Genomic DNA, 12,508 nt, shown 5'->3' with positions numbered 1-12,508 from the left:
CACTGATGCACCTGGAGCGACCGTTCCGTCATCGGAGGGCGGCGGAAGGCAGCGGACATGGTCAAGATGCAGACCCGATGGGAGGATGTCGATGGCAAGGTAAATAAGGAGGAAGCTTTATAGAAAGCGAAATTTAGCGATGAGAAATCTGGCTAAAATGCTTATGAGGCGGATGGTGGGATAACTACCTCCTAGTACAGTACCTTCCGTACAGAAGCAGCAATAATACTAAGAACCTAACCTAACTTCAACCGATATCCTGACTGGGCCAAATGGGCTAGCTGTGAGGGGGAAATACTGGCTAGTTCGTGGTGGTGGGTGGCGTAACTGGCGTTCCAGTGATCACTCTCGGTCTGGCCAGCCGGTAACAAGTATTAGTGGGCTGCGGCGCTGCTTCTGGATGGTGAGCCTGAATGCCTGATAGGAATTATCGAATGACTCTTGCAGCAAATTATCTGATTCGTTACCCACAAAATGCTGCAACCCATCTTCTCTGCTTCCTGCCAGGTGCGGTTCAACACTTATTAATGAGCAATGCAGGCAATTGACCATCAACTTTACTAAGGATTTAGGATTGTTAACTATCTACCTACTCCGTTGGATCTAATTACCTAGGCAGCTAATGAAATCAGTGATCACAGCGAAAGGGGAGCAAGAGCCCTCTTTTTGGGAACCACACTGGTGGGATGATGGGATGGCGCCTCCATCTCTCAATGCTTCCTCTCCACCCGACCCCACAATCTTGGCCTCGAGGAACGCGCCGCCTGCACCAAGACGTACGGCGTAGTAGCCTGCGTACTCCGTACTGTGCAGTACGCTACACGCTGTTCAGCATGAACTATGCCATTTCTTACAACGACGAATAGAAAAAAAATCCAATGTGATGATTAGTTACTGTGCTCCGTACATTCCACATTCCTGGATGGATCAACCCCAATCGACTCTGCGACTGAGTTGGACTTTGTCGGCAGTGGCGCTTTTGCTGTTGTTGCACGTGTACCACTTCACCTCCCAAGGCTCGGTCACGAGACCATTCTTTTCCCGGTGTGCCGGGCAGAGAGACTTGGAAAGTTGGCAACTTGGAATCTGTGTCTCGAGGTATTTATTAACTCAACCAAACTGCACGTGCCTGATGAAATGCAGAATGATCTCTTAGGTGAAAATTCCTGAGGGGAAACAGAATGGGCCAATGAATGATCATGTCAACGTCTGTACGGAGTACTGGAGGGCTCGTGGGGTCACACAGAAATGAGGAAATCAAGTACAGAGTGTTCTTACGTCAACACCCAACGAATAATGATTGCAACCTCTACGCGATTGTCGCTTACTTGAGGAATCCTACGAATCCACGAAGCGCATTCGGGCATTCAGAACTGGTGGAACTCATTCTCCCTTGGTATACCCGAACTATTTGCTCCGAAGAAAAGATGACATGGTATGACGCTTATCCCATGACCGTGACCCTGATAAGAAAAAAAAAGAAATTAGGATATCATACGACGTATCAAAAGACCCGCATTTTTGTCATTTCTTTGAGACTTGATGTCACTGCTTTTTTTGCCGCTAGGAAGAATATTGAACCAAATAGACAACTTCCGAGCTTGCCGCTTAACCAGCCAGCTCCTTGATCTTGGCCTGCACGCGGGCCTGCTTCTCCTCGCGAGACAGCTTTGGCGTGCGGTACTTCTTGCTCTCCTCCTTCCACTCCTCCTTGGACTTCTTCGGGCCCTCCTCCGGGTCCTTCTTGAACGGGTCCTCGCGGATCTGTTTGTGGGCCTCAGCGTAGATGTCCTCAAGGTCACCAGCGTCGATCTCGTCGTCGAGGTACTTCTGGAACTGAGAGTGGAAGCGCTCCTCATCGTCGTCGGCGAGAGTCTCCATGTACTCAGCGACGTGGCCACCGAAGATGTACTTGCGCAGGGTCTCAGAGTCGAGCTCCTTAGTTTCAATGTCGTAGCCGGGGAAACGGCTCTCGGAGTGAGGAATGTAAAGGCCACCGTCAGAGGCACCCTTCATGGCACCGAAGACACGGGCACCAGTGGAGGTACGGGCAAGACCGACGTCAAGGACGACCTTGAAGGGACGGCGGGTGCCCTCGTCGGTCTCGGCAGCCTCAGTCAGAGTGTACTCTCCATCAGGTTCCTCGACACCCTTGAACTGCTCATCGAGGCCGAGCTTCTTGAGGGTGCGGCGGGCGAGCAGCAGACCGGTAGCATAGGCAGCAGCCCAGTTGGTCAGGCCGTGCTTGATGCCATAGCGCTTGAGCTCGTGAGAGTAGGCGCTCGCGAAGACCTTGTCACCCGAGATCTCGGCAGTCACGATCTGAGTGATGATGTCCCGGTTGGTGAAGCGCACCACCATGCGGTACTTGGGCGCACCGTACTTATTCTTGGCCTGGGTGATGAGGCGCTTGCGGGCATAGTAGTCGGTCTTTCCCTGCCTGCGGCGCTTGAACTTGGTCTGGTAGCGACTGCGACAGAGTCAGCAACAGATCGAATAGAATAAATGATTGAGTGAAACTCACCTGTAGTAGGCGCTGTTCTTCACGAGCTTGGTGAACGGCTGCAAAGAGAATCACACGAGTCAGCAATTTGCGCTTCAGAAGACCCCTCCGTCCGAAGCATCTTGCAGGGACCCGTAAAAAAATTGCAACAGGAAGATTTTTGCAGGGAGGAATCTCAGCCAGCTGCAAGTGCAGTAAGACTCACCATCTTGACGGTTGTCGAGGAGTCGAGGACTAATGCCCGTGTGTTGTCGACGTTGGCTACGTGAACAAGAAAAAAAGTTGCGACGAAGAATTGTGCGGGATGAATTTGTGCGGGCGCGGCTTCGCTTAGCGTGGTTGATCCAAAAGCGTGGTTGAGATCGGGGTTGGCGACGACCTCGTACCCAAACAAAAACCAGGGTGGGTGACGAACCACCGATATGCAGGTAATTTTAGAGCGAGGAACCTCAATTCGTATAAGATTCTGAGATAGTCAGCCTTTTTTGAGAGATATTATTAAAGTCGCTCTTGAATAATCCTCGAAGCACTGTATGACATATGCTAGCCCATCGCAAGAAACTCGTCTGTTGTCCGCAGGCAATCCCGCTCAGCAAACGGATTTAATATGGGGTATCACCGAGTAAATCTTAACAGGTACACAGACTTTCATAGTCTGGTAGGCAGCCTCTTGTATATCTACAATTTGGGTCTGTCTTCGCTTTCCAGCAATGGAATGCCTGTTATCTGTTCCAGTTCCTTAACCGCGTCCTTTGTTCTGCCGAGGTTGACTTTCAACGTCCTCATCCCCGCCTTCTTCGCCGCCTTCAGATTCTCTCCAATGTCATCGAGAAAGAGGACATCGGAAGGGCGGATATCGGTTACTCCTCGACTGGTTGATAGTTCGTGGATCGTCCTCAGCGCGAGCTCATATATCCTCGGGTCTGGTTTTCTTAGGCCAACATGAGCAGACGAAATAAAGAAGTCGAATTGTGCTCGGACTCCAGATACATCCTCGTTGTAAGGATGTCCGTCGGGGAAGATTGCCGTATTTGATAATGCGCCGATAAGGAATTGGCCCGACGCTCTGAGCTTTTTCAGTGCTGGAAACATGTATGGATCGGGTGCACGAGACACGCGCATCATCTCCCAAAACAGTGACTCCCCGTCGACCTCGGGCACGGGAGGAAGAAATTCTGATCCGGTCTTCAGAGAATTCTGTTTTCTCCGAAGCCGCTCGTGGAATTCCTTCCAGAGCTCTGGCCTCCGGAGATCCTGGCTGAAAGCTGAGAAGAAATCCGCGTCCATTTTAATCTCGCCTCGCTCGAGCTTATGCCAGCTGCCATTGGGCGCGGACCGCGAGATACTGAAGTTCACCCATCCTGGTGGGATGTTGTTTGCGATTTCGTAGTCTAGAATCGCTTGAAAGGGCGAACATACCTAAAAAGTCTGTTAATTAACTTGCCCAATTCAATCTTCTGACTGTTGGTGCAGCTCACACAAACTCCGCCAATATCGAACAGGAGAACCCGAGGGCGCTTATCTCCAGCCATTGCTAAGTGAATCAGACTGAGCAGAGACTCTGGTCGCAAGATTCAGAATCTTCTTTTTATTTAGAAGAACCGTAATGTATGTTTCTGATGAAGTGAACGGGATGAGACGCGGGCCCTATTTGTTGGTTGCTTGATACTTAGGTAGCCAGTTATATATAAGTTGCCGAGGTTATTCTGAGATAGGCTGATTCGACAACATCGAGGAACCGTGGGCAGGTATGTAGTTATCCTTCAGCAAAGAGCAGTCTGAAATTCAAATATGATCTCTCTCAGTATCTCGTGCTGCAATGACCAACTTCGATTTGGCTTTCCACAGGCTGGAGCGTGTCCTGGCTGAACCCCCATCGAATCCAGCTGGCTATTCGACAACCCCGGAGTCAATGACTGGCTCAGTCCAAGGTCCGCTCCAGTCAACGGAGTGGGGCCAGTCGATATCACCACGTGATCAATTATCAATCGGAATGTCCCGTGCCCTAAGCCCTAAGGAGGTCTGTCATCTGACAGCAGACCAGGACCTTTTGGCCGACATAAGAGGTACATGCGGCGCCGCAAGTGTCGCCGGCGCATGGAAGCTGAGTACTGTTTGTCGCAGCAGCAACATGAAAGAGAATCCAGATGAGAACCAAGAACGGTTCGAATAGCGGACCCATCATGACAGCTCTCCTTGAAAAGAATGGGTGCAAAGAAGTCGAAGAACGCGTTCACAGAGCGGAAGAACGACGAGGAGAAGTTCTGGAATAGGGAAGTTGCAACCGGAGGGCTGAAGCAAGATATACTTGACCCTGAACGAAGCTCTGTCATGTTGTGAGGGGAGATATTTTCAACCTTGGGGGGCCTGTTATTCAGCTGAAATTCAGCTGTGGTGTCGAGGAGCCTTTCATTGTAAAACCTTTGATGTTGTCAGTGTTGGGACAACTTGTCATGAATGCCATGGCATTCCTTTTTGGCCGGGTGGGTGACTGAAAATCAGCATCATACTCAAATCCGATCATCCTGGGCAGCAGGGGTCGAACGAAGGGTTGGACAAAATGAAGGCTCGTCGATCTTTCCGGAATTAGAGATTCACTTTACTTTCCAACAGACAAGCGACATCCGCCAATTACCAACTTTTCAGCTGTAAGCAGGGGTGTTAAGGAATATTGGTACTAACATTCGAGTAAATATAGCATATCTCTTCTCTATCGTAGGCCTGGGTCGAGAGAAGCTCGACCTGTAAGGCTTGTAATAATATATAGTATATCCTCCCTGGTATTGTCAGTTATCTATTCTTAGAAAAATTTCCGCTCACCCTAAAAGAGGTGGCATACTCCAAACTTGATTCTGCTCCTCAACAGCCAGAACAACCTTCATGATAATGTCCAGCAACAGCAACCACCCCAACTTTCGCCCACCAATACAACTGGGGCAACCGATGGCCCGGCCATGGTCTCCGTCGCTGCAAGCATTCGAAGGCGCCTGTCGCGGGGGCGATTGGAACGGGTGCGGTCGCTGGTTGCGGCGACACCCCGCACCGCCGACTTCCTATACAAAGGACTCGAGCTCGCGGTGCTCGGCGGCCACGCACATGTCGCTCGCTATCTGCTCGAGCACGGCGCCCCCATGCTGCGACAACTCCCCCAGATGGCCACCTTGGCTCCCGCCAGCCGCCAGCTGGATCTCTTCAAGACGCTCGCTGACTTCGGCTGGCACCCGAACACCCCGGGCGACAATGGCGCCGTCGTCCTCCCCTCCGTTGTCACGAACCGACCCGTCCTGGAGTGGCTTCTGGAGCAGGGAGCCGATCCCAATCTCAGCGAGCCGCGATTCGGGCGGTCCTGCGACAACAGTCCCGACTACCAGCTCGGGCGCTGCTCTCAACGGAGCCGCACGACGCTGTCCCGCGTCGACCATGGCGCTCCTGTTCGCGCACTGCTCCAGGCTCGAGAACAGCGTCGCGCTCCATTGCGCCGCGGGGGCGTGTCCGGAGGGGGAGAATCTGCACTCGGGGAAGGTGCGCCCCACGCCCGAGTTTGACCGGGACCGAATCCCAGTGATGGAGCTACTGGTCCAGCACGGGGCGGACGTAAATGCCATGGACACGCCCTTGAGGCCGCATATCACGCCTGGACCGCCGATTGTATACGCAGTCATGGCTGGCGCGGTGGAGAGGGTCAAATGGTTGTTGGACCATGGCGCGGAACCGACCCAGAAAGGACCATGGGGAGTGCAGAGACCATGGCGAGTTTAGATATCGTGAGTGAGAGAATGAAGCAGGTGATACGAGAAGGATTGGCAGCACGAAAGTGGGAGAGGCCGCCAAGAGAATAATATTTCTAGGTAGTGACCTTAGAGAGCTCACGTATGGGTGCTTACTAGGTGGTAGCGTATATCAGTATCGCTGGATGGCTTTTGATGCTGATACTATTAGCAGCATTATTTTTATGGAGGCTATTTGAATTTTATTATGATATAACTACCAGATATTAGAACTAGCCAGGATGTCTTTGAAATAATATTTCACTCTAGCTCTTATAGATATGTATTTGTCGTACATCGAGTTTGCAGTTTTAGTGTCTCTCATTGGTCACTTTCTTACTTACTTGGTCTCGCGGGTTACAAACCATGTAACTGCGCTAGTCCCAATCAAGTAATACCATCAGCTTAATAATCATGATACCACAGCAAATCGCGACACGCGGAAAGATACTACCTGGGTAGAATGAAAGACGCGTACAAGATGTGACGGCAAGATCATGGAGGCGTCGCGAACGATTTCGGAGTTGAAATCTGCATTTATCCGAAGCCAGGTCCGGATCCTGACTGCCGCGCTCGCGCCCCAGGAGGGCTGGAGGGACTATGCCCCGGAGTCGGAAGAAGATCTCAGCGAGAAGGTAGTTGAGGAAGCTCTACAGAAATGTTCGTACAGAGCAACATCAGGCTTATTTTGAAATATTTCTTTTGATCACATCAACTAATTTACGCGGCAGTAAACACGATATTAAAACAGCACAATCGGGTCGTTTACTCCACCCAAGCGATCCACCATGTCGCGCGACAGATTGAATGCCTCTATTGGGAGTCCATCAAGAGGGATGCTGGCAATCCGGAAAGCAACTCAAGCGGAATTGAAATTGGAGCAGATTTGTCAAATCATTTGTAGGTGTTTGATTTTTTTTATTTTGGAAGGTTGTTTAGACACTGGCTAATTTTCGTTCAGAATTATTGAGAGATTGCCTACCGAATGGCAAGGAGACGACGTCAGCCCTGAGGAAAGGCAAAGGTAATATATTATCATTTGATCAGATTCTGTTTTTCCAGTCTAACGCCTGCCAGATATGATGAATTACGCAAAAGGCTCATTGAGCTGGATGGGCAGCGACAACGGCAACAACAGCGACTGGCCCAGTATAAGCAACTGGAGGCACTCCTCGAGCCCTTCAAAGATCCCCAGAAGAATATCCAGCCAAATCTGATCACCCGAGATGGTGAGCTCACACAGGCATTGGACAAGATGAGAATGTTGGTCGCGAGGGTCGCTGGCCGGCTCAGTCAGGGCAGGGGGATTCCGCGAGAAGACCAGTCGGCAATGATACCTTCGACGGACCCTGATCAGAAGCTTGCGGCTGTATTGGAGATGACTTGAGCATGATATATTGTCTGTTCCCTATCAAGAATACTGCACAAAAAGTAATGATGATAAAGCTGGACTATCTCGTTTTCAAAGACACTCTGTAGGCAGAATGTAGTCAAAAGGATAGCTGCAGAAGCAGCAAACTCCAAGGAATGTATCCTTGGAGCAACCATCCCTGGAGAAAACAAAGGATTCATGCCAAAATATGTGGAAAGAAATCAAAGAATCCCAGTTGTTCAGACTAGTAGCTGTCGTAAATTGTCTTCCTGCCGAGATGTGCACGCCCTCTTCACCACTGCTGTGAGTGAAGATCTGACTGATTCACTTAACGCTTCTTCACTCGTCCCCTCTTCTCATCACTGTCCGTCCCTCATCACTCTCCATCGCTTTTCCCTCCTGCTGCTGTCATATCTTCCTCTTCAGGCAGGCGGTCAACGTGCACGGACCACAACTGCAGCGTTCCTTCCGATCGGACTATGCCACTCCAGACTCCGGCGCCTGACCAGATTGGGACTACGGCCGACATGGCGGCTAGTCTGATTCGCGGGGGATTGGAGGCAGGCGAGGACAACGGTATCGAGATCGAACATCTCGAAGTCGTCGACCAGGCTGTTGTTGACAAGACCAACGACCCCGTCGTCCCTTCACCCCGCCGTTTTCGTGTTCATCGGCGTCATACCTCTCAGGTCTCTGCTGCTGAAATCTTCAAACTTCGAAAGGGCTCGCGACTGCCAGAGAACGCTGACAGGGAGGCGGACACCGACCTGACTCCGCGTCCTCCGCGTTCTGACGGTCGGACTTTCACCGTCATTGTCGACGACGACTTCAGTCGTACGAGCATGTCTTCGAATGGTGTTGGAATGCCCGGTTTCGCAGACAACTCCCCTAACCCTTCAAACATGGCCAACATGTCTCGTCAGACCCCTTCTCCATCTCCTCAGCACGGCATGGCCCAGGTCAACGGCGGGGGTGGAATGGGCGGCATGGCTGGTGGTCTCCCGATGAACGCGGGCCATCAGATGGACCTCAATCACCTCTACGAGATGGTCGTTGAACTCAGCAATGTGCTGAAGCACAATCGCGAGATGACTCGTGGAATTATCAACAGTGCTGAAGAAATCATGGTATGGCCGTTTCTGGTCAACTACAGCTTTTACCCAATTTGGAATATCAATGGCTGACTCCGGATCAGCGTCGCTCCACTCAGGAAGGTGCGAGCCCCAACTTGCAACAGGTTAACGGCGAAATCAGCGGTACGTCTCATGTGCGTGGTAGAAGTGATACGATTTGGACTGACAAATGCAGCTGCCCGCATTGCCGAGCTTGAGCGCGCCCTGGCGAAAGAGCGTCGTCTTGTCGAAATCCTGAAGCGCGAACAGATTGAAAATACCAAACTGATCGCAGAATTCGAGGCGGCGATGGGTACGATGGTGGAGCAGATTCGCAACTACTGCCAGAACAATAACATGCAGTATCTTGCGCAGAAGCGCCATTACAACAATCTTCTTCAGGCGGAGCGTGACGCCCACCTGGAAAGTCGCCTCGACCGTGACTACTGGCATGCTCAGACTATGAAGTGTGCTGAGATGATCCGCACTGCCTACCGCCTGCGCTGCGAGGAGGAGGACCTCCCGACTCGCATCATCTCTGGACTGCAGAACGAAGTTCGCGCTTACCGTGCTGCCCTTGGTATGGAGCCGGAGAAACCGGAGGAGGAGTTTGGTTGGGAGTACCTTAAGGATCTCCCGCCCAGTGTGGACTAACTGGACTCTGAACTGGTTGGCGAGACAAGTCGACTTGTGGCGAAGCAGTTGTCAGGGAACCACCATCTCTTTCTCTTATTTTTCTGCTTTTTCTTCATGGATAGGCGTCTTACTGGGCGGTTTGGCGTCTCATTTACGACGGGATGATACCACTATGCATAATCGGGTTGTCATGTCATTGTCATGTACTTTCTTACATTCTAGTTTTTTATCTGGCATGCCGAAGAGACTGGGATCTACCCATGACCCCTCTGGCCTCTGGCCTTGTGATTTACCGAGGTATGCAATAATGAATCTGGGTTCTAATTCGATTGTTGTACTGCTGTAGGTTTCCAGCCTCGTAGTTGAAACAGCTATCGAATCTAGAAGTTAATGTGGCTCTCGACGTGGTCGGTTTGATCTGAGCAGGGATCCCCTGACCAATGACAACCAACTATTACAGTAAAGAATCCGAGTGACTAAACACGACCCGAAACGCACACAGGTGGCTGATGGCAGATCCTTGAGCATATCTGAATCACGTTTTACCTACCTAGATAATTCTTCATTGCGGGGTGATGAGCAACGCGACGTTTCACCTTGCAATCGAAGATCGTGCCGAGGTTCGATTCATCACAATATTTCCTCTAACACTAATACTGTCATACTGTCCATTGGTGTCAGGTACCTACCTAGGTAAGAGACAGGAGAAGCGTTCCATTTTTGAGTTGTTTGAGCTTTTAGCATCTGCATACACTATCCCCCATCCATGGATACCGTGGCGATCGATCTACACTGCATAGTAACACCAGGTAGGTATTGATTCCTCAAACATCTAAGCCACTTTCGTTACAGCCATTCAGCTTCCAGATATCTGCTCCAGTTGATTTCTCCTCCCTCCACTGGTCTCGCACTTCCCTTCTCTCCTCCTACGACTCACATCCGGTTATGTCCAGTACACGCACTTACAAAGGTCTGGTCTAGGTTCGACGGACGTCGATATGTCGCAACAGAACGATTTGAAACGCGAGATGACTTGGCTTCTCTGAGACGCTACGCCTCTCTCACTTATTGACAGAGTCTGGATCTAGTTTTCTGACAAAAGGAGTACAGACTACACGCTAGTCTATTGATTCCACCTGTATCCAGACAGACTTCACAGCCTAGCATACAGTATTTCTGATGATGTCTGAGATGGCCTCGCCAATCCGATCAGGAGAGACTCCACCCACCATTTCTTCCAATCCATGAGCTAGCTGCTAGCAGCAAACAGCAAGCACATTGTCCGCTTTGGGAAGTTCGTGGCTCCCTGGGAAAGGGAAACAGAGCTAGGTAGGTATACTATGCTCTGCTATGCTATGCCTCAGCAGAAGCCAACTTACCAGGATCTAGGCTCTTTCGATATGTCAGAGAACTTACTTGCCCTCTTCGTCGAGATGCCTATGCTTGAGAATGAGGAGCCTGTCTGAAAGAAGGGAGAAAAAGAAACGGTATATATATAAGATCCTGTTTCCTGTCGTCAGTCGAAATTTGTCTTCTGTCATCAAGCAAGCATTGAATTAATTATCTATACCGCTTCCAAAAGAAATTTCTCTTTTCCGCCTTCGTCTTTTTAACTTTAATTCTTCTGCGCAGGACGCTTTTTCTTTCACTTAGTTTTGCTATTTTTTTTTTTTAAAAAAATATCTATCCTTGTCAAAAAAGAAGAATGCGTTACGCCACTGCTGCTACTGCCGCCGCTCTCCTGGCGACTTTGAGCGCTCACGTCGCTGCCCATGGCGTCGTCACTCAGATCCAAGGCGCGAACGGCGTGAACATGCCGGGCCTGTCGGGTGAGTTTTGCATGATAACCCATATAATCCCTTATACAATCCATATACAGTGTATAGAGTTGTCCTGCTGATCCTGACATATTTGCACAGTAATCGACGGAACCCCCCGCAACTGTGCAACTCCCCTCTGCGGCGCCGAAGCCGATACTTCCATCATCCGACAGGACGAGCTGGGCACTGATCGAGCCTCTGCTCTGGGACGAACCGAAGGCGGCGGGCCGGTGGATGCTGCGAGGGTGATTTCGGCTTTTATGGGCACGTCGTCTTCGTCTGCTGGAAATGGAAACAAGCGTGGGCTGTTGGGTAGTCTCCTGGGAGGTACAGTTCCCTTGTATATCCTATTCTTTCGGTCTTCAAGATCTTTACTGACTGCTGGTGAAGGCTCCGACGGAAGCCAGAACGCAGGCACCAAGTCCTCTGGCGTCGAGACCGGGATCCAGGACACAGCAGGCAAAGGCGCGCAGTCGGGTATTCCTACCTGTTCTGACAACGGAACCATCTCGATGACGTTTCATCAGGTAGCTATCTCCTGTCTCCACAAATCTATATACAAGGCCTTCATATCTCATATCAGCGGACTAACGTCTGCAGGTAAACCAAGACGGCGCAGGCCCTCTCACGGCCATGATCGATCCTACCTCCGGCGGCACCGACCCCAACGCGTTCCAGCAAGCCGAAGTGACGCAGGACGTCCCCGGCGACGCTTTGGGCCTGTCGCTCGTGACAACGACCGACTTCCCCATCCAGGTGCAGATGCCGGAGGGGATGACCTGTCAGGGCAGCGTGGGCGGGGTCAGCAATGTATGCATTGTGCGGGTTCATAATAATGCTCTTGCGGGGCCGTTTGGCGGGTCGGCGGCGTTCACGCAGTCGTCGGCAGCGAGGAAGAGGGCGGTTGAGTATAATCTTCGCAAGAGGCATATGGCTCGGGGAGTTTTGCGTCAGTAGACCTATTACGGGAGCAGCGGTGGAATGTACACCGCTTCTATCTCGGGAATATTCTACTACACTGGTGGACAATCAGGCAGATATAGTGGATTGAGCTATATCTGATGCTTTGCGGCAGCATGCACTATTATTCTTTCTTTTCAATATGCGCTCTTTTTTATCCATTCTTTTCTGAAAATCAGAACAACGTCTTGTGTTCTATTTCAGAGATAGGAAGTGAAGGTCATACCTTGACAAGAATGCCCATGGTCCTGTAGCTAAGTCTTCAGCTTGTCTACCTGACCTGTGCTTCTCCATTAGATCGTGACTGAAAGCCGTAGTCACATCCTGTCAGGAGGCAA

At 50.9% G+C, this 12,508-nt stretch overlaps 5 protein-coding genes across 5 annotated transcripts; 2 read left to right on the top strand and 3 right to left on the bottom strand.

The window, feature by feature from the left end:
- Positions 1 to 1,608: 1,608 nt before the first annotated feature.
- On the bottom strand, positions 1,609 to 2,711 carry VTN77DRAFT_9583 (60S ribosomal protein uL18; the record flags this gene model as incomplete). The annotated part of the gene is made up of 3 exons (XM_069426206.1): positions 1,609 to 2,470; positions 2,525 to 2,562; positions 2,709 to 2,711. The coding sequence occupies 3 exons, from the start codon at positions 2,709 to 2,711 to the stop codon at positions 1,609 to 1,611; spliced, it is 903 nt and encodes a 300-aa protein (XP_069280705.1).
- A 470-nt stretch (positions 2,712 to 3,181) lies between these two features.
- On the bottom strand, positions 3,182 to 4,035 carry VTN77DRAFT_9582 (uncharacterized protein; the record flags this gene model as incomplete). The annotated part of the gene is made up of 2 exons (XM_069426205.1): positions 3,182 to 3,922; positions 3,982 to 4,035. The coding sequence occupies 2 exons, from the start codon at positions 4,033 to 4,035 to the stop codon at positions 3,182 to 3,184; spliced, it is 795 nt and encodes a 264-aa protein (XP_069280704.1).
- A 1,521-nt stretch (positions 4,036 to 5,556) lies between these two features.
- On the bottom strand, positions 5,557 to 6,165 carry VTN77DRAFT_9581 (uncharacterized protein; the record flags this gene model as incomplete). Its single annotated transcript, XM_069426204.1, has 1 exon — positions 5,557 to 6,165. The coding sequence occupies one exon, from the start codon at positions 6,163 to 6,165 to the stop codon at positions 5,557 to 5,559; it is 609 nt and encodes a 202-aa protein (XP_069280703.1).
- A 602-nt stretch (positions 6,166 to 6,767) lies between these two features.
- VTN77DRAFT_9580 (uncharacterized protein) lies at positions 6,768 to 7,657 on the top strand (the record flags this gene model as incomplete). Its single annotated transcript, XM_069426203.1, has 4 exons — positions 6,768 to 6,930; positions 7,002 to 7,170; positions 7,232 to 7,294; positions 7,348 to 7,657. The coding sequence occupies 4 exons, from the start codon at positions 6,768 to 6,770 to the stop codon at positions 7,655 to 7,657; spliced, it is 705 nt and encodes a 234-aa protein (XP_069280702.1).
- Positions 7,658 to 11,095: 3,438 nt separating this feature from the next.
- VTN77DRAFT_9579 (uncharacterized protein) lies at positions 11,096 to 12,167 on the top strand (the record flags this gene model as incomplete). Its single annotated transcript, XM_069426201.1, has 4 exons — positions 11,096 to 11,219; positions 11,310 to 11,537; positions 11,601 to 11,737; positions 11,811 to 12,167. The coding sequence occupies 4 exons, from the start codon at positions 11,096 to 11,098 to the stop codon at positions 12,165 to 12,167; spliced, it is 846 nt and encodes a 281-aa protein (XP_069280701.1).
- Between the last annotated feature and the right edge of the window lie 341 nt (positions 12,168 to 12,508).

Source organism: Rasamsonia byssochlamydoides, assembly GCF_041956645.1.
Source record: "Rasamsonia byssochlamydoides strain NRRL 3658 unplaced genomic scaffold VTN77scaffold_9, whole genome shotgun sequence".
Classification (NCBI taxonomy): Eukaryota; Fungi; Ascomycota; class Eurotiomycetes; order Eurotiales; family Trichocomaceae; genus Rasamsonia; species Rasamsonia byssochlamydoides.
The sequence above is the reverse complement of the archived record's forward strand: the minus strand, read 5'-3'. Positions and strand labels throughout refer to the sequence as shown.